We start from the raw sequence: 18,130 nt of genomic DNA, 5'->3' as shown, positions 1-18,130 counted from the left end.
CTTGATAGCTTTTTTAGTTCACTGTTACACACATATATGTTATAGCATAAAGTGTTCATCATCATTAAAATAACATTGACTTAGGCTATGTTTAGTTCACCTGAAATTTTCTGATCTGAACTTATTGGATCTGATTTGAACTTATTTTCACTGATCTGATCTAAACTTTTTTTTTTATCTGATCTGATCTGGTCAGATTTACAAGATCTTATCTTTTATAAAATATATTATTACTATTATATTGTTACTTTTGTAATTCATTATTATGCAATACATTATAAGATCTTATTTATAGTATTACTATTATTATCATTTTATTTTTATCACAACTTTTACACGATTTTTATTAATAAAAATAATAATTATTATTATAATAACAACAATAATTATAATCATAATAATAATAATAATTATTACCGAAAATAATTCTACCCAAGTGATTAATTTATATGGGTACTTCTAAAATGTTTCACACTTTCCCTAAAAAAAATGTTTCACACTTGAGAAGTCGGCAGAGTCAACTTATTTTTTCATATAAAATAAAATAAGATATACAAACAATTATGGAACTTTTCCTAAGTACTACTACTAATTTCTCTTTTACTACTAATGGATAGGGTGCAACTTCAAATAGCTAGAGAGATTTGGAATTCGGTAGGAAGAGGTATACTGCATCTAAATTTATAATTTGTATTTCGCACTTAGCTTATTTTGAAATGTAATCAGAACTTAGTAGTTTCATTGTCATGAATTTGAGCTATCATATTATATATATTTCTTATTTTTGCGTCAATCTTATGTTCTTAACACGTGGCTTTTGATTTTCTATTATTTAATAACAACAAAATAACTTAAAATAATGATAATAATGACATTTATAATGATAACAATGAGATTAATAATAATTACCAATATTAATAATTAATAAGTACAACAACAACAATAATAATTATTTTGAACAAATGTACTAGTAAATAATAGTATTAATAGTAATAATAATGAGTTTTTAAATATAAGCATGATCTGTTCTGAACTTATATGATCTGATATGAATTTATCTGATCTGATTTGATCTGAACTTATTTTTTCTGATCAGATCTGATTTAAATAAATCTGAAATAAACAAAAATAAGGTGAACTGAACATAACCTTAGAGTGACGATAAAAGATGATTCAAGTGAGAATGATAGAGAAGTTATATCTAAGAAAATCCAAATCAATGTAGGACAAAAGCGAAGTGGTCACTTTGGAGGAGAAATAGCTCAACTAACGCTGACTTTTGAGCCTCAAATAGTGAAGAAAACTAGAACGGTTTCGATTCTTTACAACATCACAAATTCACAATGGTAATGGAGAAACAATTCCTTGCCAAAAAGGAATTACATTCAAATGGTCGGTTTAGAAATCTTGGCTTAATTGTGGCTTAACCACGCATTTTGTCCGTAAAGATATGTCTTACTTGCAAGCATCAACAACACCTTCCTTCCCAAACCTTGCTTTTGCGCCTACTTTAACTCTGTACGTTAACACCATACCCGCATACATGTCTGTATCACTTCTTCTTTTTTTCCTTTGATTTCTGCTGCTCTACATGATCTTCAAGTTAGATATTAAGAGGTCGTTTGGTTCACCTCAAATATAATTCCACTAGCATTTGGATTTCCTAAGTATTTATTTGGTATGCAGGAAATATGTAATTCATGGGAAATAGACTTTTTCAGGAAATGGAAATTGTCAATGATCATCAAGCTTTTGGTTGTGCTTTGTTTAGCTGAGGAAGCTTTCTCTAAGACCAAAAAACATGACCACCAAAGTCGTTCTGGTTTTGACTTTTTCTACTTTGTGCAACAGGTGATTTAATTATATTCCCCTCCTATTTTTTCTTACTCCATCAGTTTCAATAAGTTAAACACTTATTAAATTATGATTGTTTCATAGTTACGACGTTAACCCTTGCATTTTACGTTATTTAAGTTTGTTTTTATCTCTTTTCTCTCCTTTTATATAGGTATGTGTTTTGTCATTCTATGTTCTTTCTCAATTTTTTTTTGTTTTTAGTGCCAAAAATTTGTTATACTTGCTTCGGTCTTTATTAGTTTACCCGTTTCTTTTGTATAAAGTTTTACGAGAAACAATGTTGTGGGACATAGAAGGAATGAGAAAATATTATTTTATGTTAAATTTGAATGTATATGTGATGGAAAGTTATTGGTCTCATTTTAAAAATAGAAACAAAATAAATGGATAAATTAATAAGGGACATCCTAAAAAAAAAATACGGGTAAACTAATAAAGAGCGAAGGTAGTACTCCTTAAGCCACCTCCTTATTATCATTTGTTCTTTATAAGATAAGTTGCGCGTGCAATTGCTCTCCAAGTAAGAGTCCTAGATATAGGAGAAATTGCTCTAGTTAATTATACTACAGGATACTACAAAAAATAACTTCTATTATAAGTATGTTGATGATCTCCTCCCTTTTTGTTTCTCCCTACTTTCAACTTAACACACAAATCTAGAATGGACAAAGTATTTGAATTTTGAACGTAGCTACAAATCTTGACGTATGATTATGGAAAACATCCACATGAAAAGGGCTTTTTCAAGGTATTTGAATTTTTCGTAGTAGTTTTGATATATGCAGTCCCTAGATTTATAAATAACCATTTAATACATTTTTTATAATAGTATTAATTTAGGAATTCATGACATACATGATTAAGTAGGTGTCAATCAATGTAATTGATGCTTACTTAGCTTGTTGCTTAATATTTCTATTTTTATCTTTTTTATGTGCAGTTTTAAGGATTGTATATATTATTTAATAAGTGTGATAATTTTTTTATGTTTTTAATATTATATGACGAGTTTTGTATTTTGTGAATTTGCACCTCTATTTAACACACCTATGTAAATTTAGATAGTAGTAGTAATCGGTTAATTTTTGTAACAATGCAGTGGCCAGGAGCATATTGTGACGCAAAAGGGCGGAGTTGTTGTTTCCCAGGTAATGGGAAGCCATCAACAGATTTCTCTATCCATGGCCTTTGGCCAAATTACAATGATGGTGGTTACCCTTCCAATTGTGACAGCAGTAAACCCTTTGATGAAAGTCAGGTTAGTTTTACTTGATCTTGAATATTAATACTATCGACCTGAGATTAAGTTCGCGTGATTTATTAAGACGAAACAATTGAGATTGGCTCAAGTGATGAGTTTTTCCATCTTCGTGCTTCTCTTCCAAATTAAAATTTATACTTTATTCTATAACTACGCAGTTAGACGAGTTGGAAAGCAGGCTAGAAACAGAATGGCCATCACTTGCATGCCCAAGCATAGGACCCAAATTTTGGGCACATGAGTGGAATAAACATGGAACATGCTCATTCTTCTCCAACCAACAAGACTACTTCCAAGCTGGCCTAGACCTCAAGGACAAGACCAACCTCCTCCAAGCCCTCAAAGACGAAGAGATCGAACCCAACGACGAGTTTTACAATGTTGAAGACATGAAGGAGGCCATCAAGAAGAAGATCGGGTTTTACCCTTGGATCGAGTGCAACCATGATTCCGACGACAATAGCCAGCTTTATCAAGTATATATTTGTGTAGATACTAATGGAAAGGACCTTATCAAATGTCCTGTGCTTCCTCGTGGAAACTGTGCCTCTAGAGTTCAGTTCCCTAAATTTTAAGCATAGGGTCTTGATGATCATCTCCTTATTAGTTTCAATTCCTTGAATATGGTGAATTATATATATATGTTCTTCACCATTCTCACAATTCATGTATATGATGTAGCTTTCATGTCATTCTTTGATATTGAGCTGTTCATACTTCATTACTTCAGTGTTGTTAGTTGTCGTTGTTTCCTTTATCTTTTTTTTTGGAAATTTTTTCACAATGGATCAGAATCCTAGGATTAAAAAACCTCACATGGAATCTCTCAATGCAGTATTTCATGCATAATTTATCCTCCTCTTACTCTTCTGTCTTCAGCAGTTGGAGGTGGATCCAGGAATGAGATCATCTGATCTAATAGCATGCCGAAATTTTAAAAATCCAACAATTAAAATATAATTCCTCGAAAAGTAATTATCAAACTTCTAATAAGATTATTTTGTGATTTTTAATCATTTTTGGCTAAATTGATGATTTGTTGCTTCAAAAGGTTTTCAAGGAAACTCATGATTTTCGATTGACAAGTTTAGAGTAGAGATGATACACATACACTTAATGTATGTGGATCACACATACACTGGATGTATGTGTTACTACTAAAATGTATACATTTTGTATGTGTTACTATTAAAATGTATATTGTTACGAAAGTTTTGTGCCTTGAAATTCGTCAGAATCTGATTTCGTAGTCTTGTCCGATAGGATCGGGAGGGTATGCCTGATCGGGCGTCCGTCGCGAATTACGACCGGGCGGACGTTGCCCGAGGCGTCAGTATTTCTGTAAAAAATTGTCCGCCCGATCGGGCGGCTTAGAGGCTACGCGTTTTTCGATTTTTCCGTTTTTGAGTTATCTTTTAGGATGTGTATGGGGTTCCTTATGTTATAAAAGGGCTTCCTGATGTTCATTATTTAACACACAACTTTAGAAACACTTTTAGCCTCTAGTATTCTTAGGTCTCTGATTTTTCTCCATTATAGTAAAGAAGCTCTCCATCTATGGGTGTAGGAAAAATTTGACTGAACCACGCAAATTCTTGTATTTTTTGTTTCTTCATCTTTATTGTTTTTCTCACCTTTATTATTTCATTGATTTTGTTTCGCATTAAATCAAACTAGAACACCCTGTTTTCTTACAGTTGTTAAAAAAGTTACAAACTTACAATCATTTGAACCTGTTTTGTTATTCAACAATATTTGAATTTACATAATACATAGACGATTTAAATACTATATTTCGAATTGAACTTTATTACATGGTAGGGATGAAAATATAATATTATTATTCTTCAAACAAATTAAATAATTGAAAACAACATGCAAATTTAGTAGATTATTTCTAAAATGAAATCATATGATCTAATAGCATGCCAAAAATTTTAAAATCCAACAATTAAAAAATAATTCCTCAAAAAGTAATTATCAAAATTCTAATAAGATTATTTTGTGATTTTTAATCATTTTTGGATAAATAGATGATTTGTTGCTTCAAACGGTCTTTTAGAAAACTCATGATTTTCGATTGACAAATTTAGTTAGATTATAGTAATCATCAATAATCGAGGTATTAACACTTCTACATAGAAATATTGAGTGCACAAATCTATTTTTCTTTTCTTTCTGATTTAGTCTGACACAAATACTTTTTAGAATTTTCCTTTATGAAAAAATACTTTTGGGTTTCAATCTAGGAAATTGCATTTCTTTTTGTTCTCTCGTTCTTAATCCAACTAAGAGTCAAAGAGGTGAGGTTACATAGCTAACCATTACACATGTATACCTTGTAGGCTTCTCTTTTTTTCTTCCCCCCCTACCAAAGTTCTCATTCTTAAAAAGAAAAGAGGCCGAGCACGTGCCACTCATGATCCTACGTACGTCCCGCTTGATTAGCGGTTACCTTAATGCAAATAATTTTATGGGATGGAAAAGTTAACTTGCTTGCTATTCTTTACGGTAGGAGTTTACTACCCATGAGAATCTAAATTATGCTTTTTTCTCCAATGAGGACCTAAACTACAACTGATTGATATTGAAAATTTATTACGAAAAATTGAAACATGAGTGCAGAAATTCATTTTGATGGACAATTATCTACGATTACTAACTTCAACATAAATCGTTAAATATGCAATTGTATTAGAGGTCATATGCTGGAACGAATTATTGTTTGGGGCCTGTAGTGGCCAGGCCCACCATAAAAATAGCTAAAATAGAATTCAGTTCAACAAGACTTCTACATTTCTGGGCCAAAAAAGTCCAAAAGTGAACTGTAAACCCCAAATCCCCAGTTCACTCCTCTAAAATATGCACACTGAAGGTGAAACATGTAAATTAAAATACAAAATCTGATCCCACTGAAAAATATCTGACAGCATAGTTCTTCAAAAAAATTAACTTGAATTATTTATTTCTCTCTCTCCAAATATATTGCAATTGTACATTAAATGTGAAAAATCGCTGAGTATTTTAGTGGCAATCAGCGAACATATAGTGGGTATTGAGCCATTGACGCATTGTCAGGTATATGTCTGGGCCACTTTCATGCCATATAATCATAGGATTTAGACAGATTCCTGTTAGGAGTTAGTAGTACTCTGTATTACGGAGTTGCTTAATATGATGTGTATTAGGAGTCTATACTGTATTATATTGTTTAACTTGTTTTCTATGTAGTTTAGGATAGTTTTCCTTATTCCTTGAATCCTTGTTCACATGCATACGATAGCTTGTAATTATATATTGGCAGATTGGATTAATGAGAAGGCAATAGAAAATTATCCTAAAGTATATTTTACATGGTAGTATTAGATTAAGGTTAGCTTATTTCAAACCCTAAATATCCCCAATGGCGGGCGTTGACCAACAGCCACCGCCGCCATCCACCCTTCCACCGCAGCAGCCTTCAAATCCTCGTCTTGATATCACCTCTCCCTTCTACCTAGGCTTTGGTGATTGTCCTGGATATTATATTACTCCAACTCGCCTTAAACACGATAACTATGATGAATGGGAAGCTGGCGTATAAATCACCCTAGTGGCATGCCACAAGTTTGTCTTCCTTGACGGCACCATAACATTAGCCAAGCCTCCTTTCACATCCTTTGATTGGATTACAGTTAATGCAATGCTCGTTTTGTGGATTATGAACACTATTGATTCAGAGGTTAAAGGTACATACACGTTGTTGAATATGGGCCTGGGACGCACCCATCACAAGGAGAGAGAGTCCACTTCACAACATAAAGGAGGTTCCACCTTAAAACCATATGGCAATAAGGGGAGTAACCCCTTTGCATTATAAAGTGAACTCATCTCTCTTATTTAATCAATGTGGAACACTCACATGTGGTGTGCACTATACATCATAGCTTCAACACTCCCCCTCACATGTGAGGTCCCTTTTTCAATTGGCCCAAAATAAATCAATGGACCCTCTATGGGCCTGGCTCTGATACCATGTTAAATATGGGCCTTGGCCGCACTCATCACAAGGAGAGAGAGTCCATTTCATAACACAAAGGAGGTTCCACCTTAAAACCATATGGCAATAAGGGGAGTAACCCCTTTGCATTATAAAGTGAATCCATCTCTCTTATTTAATCAATGTGGGACACCCACATGTGGTGTGCGCTATACATCATAGCTTCAACACACGTTAACAAAATATAGAGAGGGCCAACGTCTTTTGGAGCATCTCAAAACCCGTGTTGCAATTGTTAATGACCCTAGAATTCAACGGCTAGGTTCCTTTATTCCTCGTTGTGAACAAACTAAATCTATGTCTGTTTCGGCTTATTGTGGTAAACTTAATGCTAATGGGAAGAGTTATGTCATCATGTGTCATTGATTTCTTGTCATTGTTGTTCTTCTTATACTCTTGGAGAACTTCATGCGAAACGTCGTGAAATTAAAAAAATCATGATTTTTAATGGGTTTTAATTCGGACCATTACTCACGTCTTCGTACACAAATAGTATCCACTCCCTTGGTTGGATCGAGCCAAAATCATGATTTTTTAATGGGTTTTAATTCGAACCATTACTCGCATCTTCGTACACAAATATTATCCACTCCCTTAGTTGGATCGGACCTATCAACTCGTCATACAAGATGAGTGAGTTCGCTTGGCTAAGCACAAACCTAGAGGTGATCATGGGCCGGGCCGGGCCGCGGCCAAAAAAAATTGCCCATTGGCCGGGCCGCGGCCAAAAAAAATTGCCCATTGGCCGGGCCGGGCCAAAAATTCGGGCCGAAATTTTGTGTCCAAAGCCCGCTATTTCGGGCCGGGCTTAGCGGGCTTTTGCAGGCCAAAACGGGCCAGGGCCAAAAAATAGACTAAAAAGTCGTTTTTAGCTTGCCCAAAGCCCGTCCAAATACAAAAAAAAAACGACCAGGCCGGGCCCGGCCCGCGGGCCGAAAAATTCTGCCCAAAACCCGGCCCAAAAACGGGCCGGGCCGGGCCAAAATGATCACCTCTACACAAACCTGCCTAGTCGAGTGAAGGGTTGCACCCACGAGCCTGATGACTTCCCCATATGTACCCATTGCAATAAATCGGGACATGAGGCGTCCAGGTGTTATTCCTTACTTGTTTGCTCCCACTGCAAAAGAATGGCCTTCATCAATGTTTTGAGATAGTTGGTTATCTAGAAAATTGGCCATCTAATTCTCGAAATTTGGGTCGTGGGACTCCCCAAACAATCGTCACGGGCCTGCTGCCAAAGCCAACGTTGTGGAAGGCCCTCATTGGCCTCGACAGCATTGTCTTCGACCCTATTCACGGCCGATCAATGGAAGGCCCTCATTGGACTTCTTGAAAACACAAGCTTCCGGGAGACCGACTCAATGGTATGTTTGATTAAAATTCCTGGATTATGGATACAGGTGCCACCAATCATGTCACTGGTGAAAAAGATTGCTTCTTGGATTTGTTTGCTATTTCTCCTTGTCCAGTTTGCCTTCCTAATGGTGATTCAGTAGTTGCTACACAAAAAGGCTATGTTCGCCTCTCTTCTACCATCACCTTAACTAATGTCCTTAATGTGCCTCAATTTCATTGTAGTTTAGTTTATGTTTCACAGCTAACTAATAATTTGCACTACATTTTTCAAAATTTCTCTTCTATGTGTGCTGCACAAGACCATTTGAGGGAGTTGATTGAAACGAGACATAGAAAGGATGGATTCTACTACTTCAATCGAGGTCACATGATCCACAAATCTTTGGTGCATGGTGTGATTTTGGAGTTTGAGTTGTGGCATAGACGGATGGGTCATCCTTCGAAGAAAGTAGTAAAGTTATTGTCCCCTTTATGTGATTGTAAGGGTAGTTTAAATACACATTGTGATATTTATTTTCGTGTAAAACATTCTAGAGACAAGCTTCCTGTTAATAATAATTGAGATTCGCGTGTTTTGGAGAAAATTCATTGTGATATGTGGGGTCTTTATCGCCATAATTCTTCGTGTGGTGCTTGCTATTTTTTTAACTATTATTGATGATCATTCTAGAGTTGTATGGATATATTTAATGGAGTATAAAATGTATTTTTTTCGCATGTTTATGAATTTTGTGGCTATGGCTGATAAATAATTTTCTCACACCATTATATATGTGCAAAGTGACAATGCACTAACTTTTAACTGCTTACATGATTATTTCAATGCCATGAAAATTATTTTTTAAACCTCTTACGTCCTCACTCCTCAACAAAATGGTCTTGTTGAACGAAAGCATCAACATAAATTGAATGTTGGGCTTGCCGTGCTTTTTCAAGCCAATTTACCTATTTATTTTTTTGGGGAAAATGTTTTAGTTGCTGCTCATCTCATAAAATCCATCCCATCTCCCTTTCTTAGACAACAAATCACCATTATTTGACCTTCTTTATGGTTTTTCTCCTGCTTATTATGAGACTTTGAGGAATTTTGGGTGTATCTGTTTTGCACATAATCACAAAACTAAAGGGGATAAGTTTTCAGTTATAGTAGAAAGTGTATTTTTGTGAGACATTCATTTGGCAAGAAAGGTTGTAAACTTTATGATCTTGAAGAGATTTTCCATTTTATCACTCCTGATGATGTTAATATTGATATTGCATCCCTCATCCCTCCTAACAATACTCCCATCCATGAGGATTTTCAAGCGATTGATTTCATGCTTGATGATCCACTCATTTTCTCTCCTTTACCAAATCCCGAAACCCCAACTCCACAAAATTCTTCATCGGCCCCACAAAATACCCATAACCTTCCTGGTAATTATTCAGATGTTTTGGTTATGTTGATAATCTTATAATTTCTGGTAATTATTCAGATGCGTTACATAATTTTAAAGCTTATCTGAGTGCTTATTTCAAGATGAAAGATCTTAATTCTCTGAAATATTTTCTAGGGATTGAAGTTGACAGGATTCCTACGGGTCTTTTTCTATATCAGAAGCAAGTATACACTTGATATTATTTCTGAAGCAGGCTTATTGGATGCCAAGCCTAAAAACTTTCGCATGTAACAAAATCATAGACTTGTGCATGCTACTGGCGATCTTCTTCTGGATGTCACCTCTTACCATCGTCTTGTCGGTCGTTTGATTCATCTGGCTGTCACACGTCCAGATCTTGATTGTTATGTTCATAGGCTATCTCAGTTTATGCATACCCCTCGTCAGGAACATTGAGAAGTTTGTGTTGCGTGTTGTTTGTTATTTGAAAGGGAAACCTGACCAGGACATTTTATTGCGATCTGATTATAATGTCTCCCTACAAGGTTGTTGTGATTCAGATTGGGCTACTTGTCATGTCACCCGATGATCACCTACAAGTTCAATTGTGTCCTTGGACGGAAAACTCATTAGTGTCATGGAAAACCAAGAAATAACATACAATATCTCGTTCATCTGCAAAAGCAGAATATCGCTCCATGGCCTATATGACTTGTGAGTTAAAGTGGTTAAAATCTTTGTTATTAAGCTTACGAGTCAATCATCCAACGGCTATTCCTCTGTTTTGTGGTAGCCAATATGTCTTACATATTGCCAATAATCCAGTTTTTCATGAACGAACGAAGCACATTGAAGTTGATTGTCATTTTGTTCGTGATACCATCATTAATGGTCTTGTAGCCCATTCTTATGTCTCTACGAAGGTGCAGTTAGCAAACATCTTCACCAAGGCTCTTGGAAAAGCACAATTTGAATTTCTTCTTTCCTAGTTAGACATTCTTGATCCATTCTATGCTCCAACTTGAGGGGTGTTGGGAGTTACTATGTATTATTGAGTTGCTTAATATGACGTTTATTAGGAGTCTATTGTTTAAATGAGAACATATTATTTCCTATATATGTGGTTTAGAATGATTTTCCTTATTCCTAATTTACATAGGATTGTTTTTAACTATATATTGGCAGATTGGATGAATGAGAAGGCAACACAAGATTACTTTAAAACATATTTTACAATTCCACTTATAGTTTTGGGGATTTTCTTTTTCTTTTTGTTTTTGTAAATTAATTTTTATATATCATCAATTGTATCATTCTTATTAAGTTTTAAAATACTATATATTCTTAATATTTTTTGGACTTTTGGTTATATTTATATAAGATTGTCATATGTTTCACCATTACAAGAAATGTATTCAATATAAATAATACGGTCTTAATAATAAACTCATTTGTTTATTTGTTATTTTCAGTTCTACACTTTCTTTCACAAAAGTCACTCAAATGACACTAATGAGCCCATATCACTCTTCGTCAGTTGATTTTTATGAAGAAGTGAAGTAAACTTATGAAGAAGGAAAAAGTGACTTGGATCTGTATTATTCAATTTATTTTGACTTATTTAAACTAATTTTATATTATCTTAACCTATCTTATATTATCAAAACTTATCGTAGATTATCTGAATTGATTAAACATTATGATGTTTGTGTCATTATACTTATTTTATCTTATCCAAACTTATTTGAATTTTTCTCTTAAATAAGTTAAGAATATGGAACCTTCTTGTGAACAAAAAATTACTATACAAACTTCTAGAATAAAAAGATTTTTGAATCAATTATGTTACTTAGAGTTATTGAGCTCATATAAGTTTAGTTTAGTTTAGTATACTAAGTTTAGATAAGTTAAGTGTCTTTTCCAAGTTAACTCAAATATACAATAAGTTAAAATAATTTATCTAATAATTAAGTTTAATAAATTCATAAGTTAAATTAATAATTATTTTATTTCTTATTACCTGCAATATACTTCTATTTAGGATGTTTCACAATACTTAGCTATATATTACTTTGTTTTTGGTGAAGTATTATACAAAGAAAAGGACATGTAATGAAAAAAATTTGGTATATTTGCCAGGGGCGGCTTTTAGCATGTTCAACATGTTCCATGGAACATGGCCCCTTAATTATGAGGGCCCCAAAATAGAGAAAGTTCAAGTAGTAAAAAGAAAAAGTTTATCTACTTATTTGAACTACTTTTTTTTTCATAATATGATCATGTGAAGTATGGATGAGCTATTACATTATTGAATTCTTCAAATACGAGATTGCACAGGGCCTCCACGGTCATTCTTCTCTTTAATTTGTTCATTAATATACATATTTTCATTGCTTTCCTTTTTTTACCTATTAAAAATAAGTTTTGATAATTTGAGTCGAAATAAATGAAATTAAAATAAGATGAAAAGAAGCACCCCCCATTAGAATTTTACATTCTAACCAAAAATTAGTCTTGTTAATTTTGCATACCGTACATCAGGATTCAGGAGACAGGAGTTTCAAGTTTGTATTGTTTTGGTCTTTTGGACCGTAAATCTGAAAGGAAAAAGTACCACAAATAAAGGTGAGACTCACCGTCACCGACACAAAATATAAAAGCGTTTAAAGACTAAAGTTAGACAGTGGACCCTTGTAGGCCTTGTTAAATTATTGCTTCACGTGGATGCACTTGCTCTTCCTTTTCTCAGACATTACACTGTCCCTTACCAAATCTATACAAATATATTAAAAGACGTTTTTATTAAAGAAACGATATCACGTGGTATTCTTTTTAAAATTCTAACACACATATTTATAATCTATCAAAAATATTAACAATGTGTAATTATTAGGAATTCAAACACACGACTCTTGAAATGAAGTTTGAGAGTTTAACAACTAATCCTATACAATTTCAATGCTTAAAGTTTCAAAGTAGAACATAATAAAGTCTCATAATTATATAATTTTTTAAAAACATGTAGATAAACTTTTTGATTTTTAATCCTTTTATTAAGTAATAACATTTGTTTATGCAAATTACTTTGAAATTGTTATTTTTATCCATAATTTCTCTGAAGTTTTTTGAACAACTTATCATGCTAGAATGTCCATTTTCAATTTTGTACTTTGTACTAGATTGAATCAATATGAAATTTATGTTATATATTTAATAATTATAACTGACTCGGGACATTATCTTTGATAAAATACAAGTTTATAATAATAATATGCTCCTCCAGTTTATGTTTGTCTTAATTACTCTGCCCCTCCATTTAATTATGTTAACTAGTATTGGTTGGGACTTTCAAGAAAAATAAATTTACGACCTGTTGGTTGGGTGATCCGCATATCGCTACGTGTCATAAACTGTTGTCTACCGACCAAAACAAATACAATAAGATCAGAAAATATCATTCTCCATTTCTCCCTGTTCTTTTCAACCTCTTATTGGAAAACACTGATAGGAATAAGTTTACATTTTATTGGTTTGCTCAAAGTGGTCTTACTTCTTAAAAATTAATAATCTCAAGTCTCAAATAGTAGTTGTGACATATCAGATTTCGAGAATGCGTAATGAAGCTTACTGGAACCTATAAGTTTATAGTATATATGGAAGTACTGATTGTATAAAGTCCGTAGTTAGATATAGAATTCATTTTTGTTTAGCAAAGAATTGTAATGCTTCTGATAGAAGGTAGATAGATCGTTAATGATGAGTTGTAAATAGACCTCATGTGGTCTTGTGTGGTTTTCCTTTTCCTCTTTGAGGGATAAGGATCGTTTATAAAGGGGTTTCTTTGGTTCGAATACAACTTACTTACCAAAAAATATAAACTACTCGTCTACTTACACAACACGATGACACATGGAGATGATCAAAAAATATATCTAAAGTTTAATAAACACGTTAGGCAAGTTGAAATAAGGTTAAAAATTTCAACCTGACTCAACCATTTAGTAAAACAGGTTGGGTTAGGTCAACCTATTTAACTAAACGAGTTCAGATTTTCAACCCAACCCCGCTATTATGGAGTTGTGTTTGGGTTTGGTTTTGTGTTGGTGGATTAGGTCAGTTTTGCGAGATTTATCTGGACTTATATTAGACCTTATTTTGTTAGTATGGTAAACCTTATTTTACTAAAACAGCTGAACTTATCTAAATTTATTAAACTTTATCTGAACTTATATATTCTTATAAGGACCGCAAATAAGGTGAAAATAACAAAATCATTACATTATTGTTCAATATATCATCATAAAGATATGTGTATAATATTGTGTACAAGGTATGCGGTTCTTAAAAAGTAAGGATTAGGCTTTGATTGTCAAACAAAGGACACAACATAAGTTCGAGATTTAATTTATTTTAAAGAATTGATTAATCATATTCTCTAATACTATTTGGTGGCACGAGCTAAATTTAGTCTGTATTATATTTGAAAAAACATATTTATGGATCAAATTTTTAATAGTTTATAAATTTTATATTCAATTTAAATCTTAACAAATTAGTTTGTATAATTCATTTTCGAGAATATAATCGAAAATTTTCCATTAGAAGAAGATATCTTCTTTATAATAAAATGGAAAAATGGAAACTAATAATAATTCCACCTTTGCCCACTTCTTCTCAGAATCCCACCTCTTCGAAATTTGGAAACAATCCCACATTTATACCCACATCTTCTCAAAATGAGCCTTTTTACCTCCAACCTGTTTAACAAGTTATATTTTTATTTTTTGTCCTTTAATCTCTCTCTACCCGCTCTCTTTTCCTACCTTACATCCTTCTTTCATGGCAGCCCATCCATCACCAGCCACCACCATTGACCCCCCACCACCACAACTAACCACCACCACCCATGGCCACCCCCTGAACTGAACCTCACCCACACTCGTCCTTTCATCTGACCATTACCTTACCTAGAAACCACCACTTACCAAACCATCCACCTTAAATTCCACAAAACTCACCCTCGGACCACCAACCCGCCACCTGAACAGAACAACGAAACTAGGAAAAATTAATGGTTAAGGAAGGGGGAAGGGGAGGGAATTGGGGAAGAGGGAAGGGGAAAGGGGAGGGAATCGAGGAAGAGGGAAGGGCAGGGGAGGGCGGTTGGGGAAGAGGGAAGGGCAAGGGATGGGGGCTCCGGCAGAGGGAAGGGCAAAGGAGGGCGGTTGGGGAAGAGGAAAGGGGAATGGGGGATCCGACAGGGGAGGGAAGTGGAAGAAAAATGTTTTTTTTTATAAATTCCTTTATTTTAAAAAAAATCAATTAATTAGAAGGCGACACGTGGTAAGTCACCTTCTAAAACAAGTTACCAATTTTACAAACCGGTAAAAGACTTATTTTGAGAAGATGGGTATAAAGGTGGGATTGTTTCCAGATTTCGAAGAGGTGGGATTGTTTTGAGCAGAAGTGACAAAGGTGGGATTATTAGTTTCCATTTTTCCTAATAAAATATGTTAATTTCACAAATATTTCATAAAAGATTTAGGAGAAAAAATTTATAATGAAAGCGTGACACGTGTCCCTACCTTATATTTTAGTATAATGTAATAAAGTTGTGTTTAGTAAATATAAATTGAAAGAGTATTTTGGACCAAAACCTCTAATTTTGAAAAGCCAATTGGAGAATTAATTTTTTGAGTGAGATTGGATGGAAAAATATTGAGTTAAAATGACAATTAGCCTAAAATGGAATAAGTTATAGCATTGATATAGGAAAAACTAGGTCGTTACTAGCCTCCTAAAATCAAACAAAACCTAACTAAATCACTAAACTAGGTAAAGTGATAAGTAAGGGTCGAAATCCACAGGGACTAAGGAACACCAAAATGTATTGATAAAACAATAAGCTAGGCCGGAATCAAGTCGGAAATTGTCAATAACCAACTAAGAACTACGAAAAAGCTAAATATCAAAGATAACTAAAGTTAGGAGATGGGATTAAACACCAACTAATCATGAAATAGGCATAAGAATATCAAACATAGAGATAATACATGAACACTACTTGAATTAGCTATTGACCCAACACACAACTCCCATTCCTACTCTCATAGGCGGAGAAATCCTCAAAGACATCAAATAAGGACTCTCATCCATTACTAACATATCCCGAGGTTCAAAGTAACCCAAGTCAAAAATAGAAATCAATAGGTCACACTCTCATGCCAACCTAAATCAATCAACTCCATCTAATACGACATTCAAGTGACCAAAGAGAATGCAACATAGATTAGAAGAGCTAAACAAGCAATAATTTAATCACACAAATCTCTAAATCCAATCTCAAATGCCCAATTCAATCATGGTTGGGTTTTCACCCAAACCCTAACCAACAAACTACTCCATAAATACAAAAATGAGGACTTTAGAGAAATTAAACTTTAATAACATGCTAATAATCATTAATCTAACATTAAACTAAATAAAATAAATCATAAATAATTAAACTAATCATGAACAACTAATCTAAGAAAAACAATGAAAATAAAACAATAAAAGAGGAGATAGTAAGAAATGCTCATTGATTAATGGTTGAAACTTTCGATACAAATGTCACTCTTGAATCTACAACCTCCATCTTTCTTTGAGATTTCCCCCTTTTTCTCCCTAAACTAAACTATGGAGGTTAAACCTCTCTAAAAACCCTAAAATCTAAAAGTGGTGAAAAAAATAAAACTAGGCTAATCAAAAACTCTTAACTATTTAAACTAGCCCTAAAATTAAAAGAGAAAAAAGCTAAAAAGTAAAAGAATAAAAGAAAAGGGAAATAAAAGAAAAGGAGTAAAAATGAAGAAATAAAAAGGAAAAAGAAAAAGATAAAAATTGAACACGTGAAGTACATCCAAAGAGAAAAGAAAGAAAGAAAGAAAAGGAAAAAGGAAGTTGAAAATAGAAAAATGAAAAAAAAACAAAACTAAAACTCCCAAGTCCCAACCCATTTCTTCCTTCTCGCTGTTCTTCGCCCCTGAGTTCACCGCATCATCAACGACGCTCATCATCATCAATCACTCCCATCATCAGCAAAATCGTGGCCTTTAATTTGCTGCAACATCATCATCTTCATCATTAGCGCAAATCGCGGCCATTGATTTTCATGGCTTTGATTCCATTTTTCTGATGTTCGATTTTCACCATAGATTAGATCCAATAAATCACAACCCTTGATTTATTTAATGAGTCTTTGAGCACGTTTTCTTTGAGCGCCCGCTCCGTGATCGCTCATGGGTCGCTCATAGTTTCTGCCTACCATTCTGTTTTGTGGAAATTTCAAACGGAGCGCCCGCTCCGTTTTACAGAGGAGCGCCCGCTCCTCTTGGCTTGGACAGATTGCGGAGGTGGTTTCTGGCGTGGGTGATGGCGGTGCTGCGGTGGAGTGATGCTAGATGTTGAGTGGTGCTGTTGGTGTTATGGGTTAGGAAGATGGTGGGAGAGGATTGGCAGATTTGAGGTATTGGTGGTGTAGGTTAAAGAATGGTGTGGTGTAGGTTAAGGTGAATAAGGGAGTTGGAGTGAGTGTAGGAAAGGTTGGGGTGTGGTGTAGGATATGCCTTGTGTGGTGTATGGTATGTCTTGTATGATAATTCCAAATCTCACACTAAATCTCCAACAAGCTCACCTATAAGAAAAATCAAATATGAAGGGAGAAACGAGACATGTACAAATAATAATAACTAAAAGGAAGGAAAATTAGAGAATTAAACTAAACAATCTATAAATTAACAAAACAAAGAAAATACATAAATTATGAAATTAAGAGCTAAAAGCTAGTAAAAATAACTAAAAACTCCAATTAAGCTACAAAATATAAAAAGAAGAAATAAAGACTAAAATAGGTAGAAATTTATGAAAATAACTATGAAAATAATGTAAAAACTACTCCTAGAAGTGACATAAATGTCACTTATCACAGGCCCTCCAATTAGATTTCGGGCAAATTTCGACTTCCATAAATGTTGAGTTTTTCCCTCTTAAGGAGAAACTAATGATATCCTCTTTGCAGGGTACGAAGTCATGAAAGAAAGTGACTTCATTGGTAATTTTATCATCTTTAGAATCTCTAGATGACTTCTCATTTTAAAGGCCTTGGGATTTATTGTATTATGTGAACCTCTTGTTCTACAAGAACAAAGTATGTGATCCAGCATTGAAGATCATTTTGGTTTAATTTCACGATAA

The 18,130-nt window shown here is 33.9% G+C and overlaps 1 protein-coding gene across 1 annotated transcript; it reads left to right on the top strand.

Annotated features, from left to right (window-relative positions):
• Positions 1-1,665: 1,665 nt before the first annotated feature.
• On the top strand, positions 1,666-3,875 carry LOC104897909 (ribonuclease 1). The gene is made up of 3 exons (XM_010684878.4): positions 1,666-1,851; positions 2,957-3,115; positions 3,277-3,875. The coding sequence occupies exons 1-3, from the start codon at positions 1,681-1,683 to the stop codon at positions 3,691-3,693; spliced, it is 747 nt and encodes a 248-aa protein (XP_010683180.3). The 5' UTR covers positions 1,666-1,680; the 3' UTR covers positions 3,694-3,875.
• Positions 3,876-18,130: the final 14,255 nt, after the last annotated feature.

This window comes from Beta vulgaris, chromosome 6, assembly GCF_026745355.1.
Source record: "Beta vulgaris subsp. vulgaris cultivar EL10 chromosome 6, EL10.2, whole genome shotgun sequence".
NCBI lineage: Eukaryota > Viridiplantae > Streptophyta > Magnoliopsida > Caryophyllales > Amaranthaceae > Beta > Beta vulgaris.
This window is presented reverse-complemented; position numbering and strand designations above follow the sequence as displayed.

Bases quoted from the DNA above. Each gene is read 5' to 3' on its own strand.
- LOC104897909 (XM_010684878.4), top strand. From the start codon at position 1,681: ATGCAGGAAATATGTAATTCATGGGAAATAGACTTTTTCAGGAAATGG. The intron at 1,852-2,956 runs GTGATTTAATTA...GTAACAATGCAG, and splicing joins TTTTCTACTTTGTGCAACAG to TGGCCAGGAGCATATTGTGA. The intron at 3,116-3,276 runs GTTAGTTTTACT...ATAACTACGCAG, and splicing joins AACCCTTTGATGAAAGTCAG to TTAGACGAGTTGGAAAGCAG.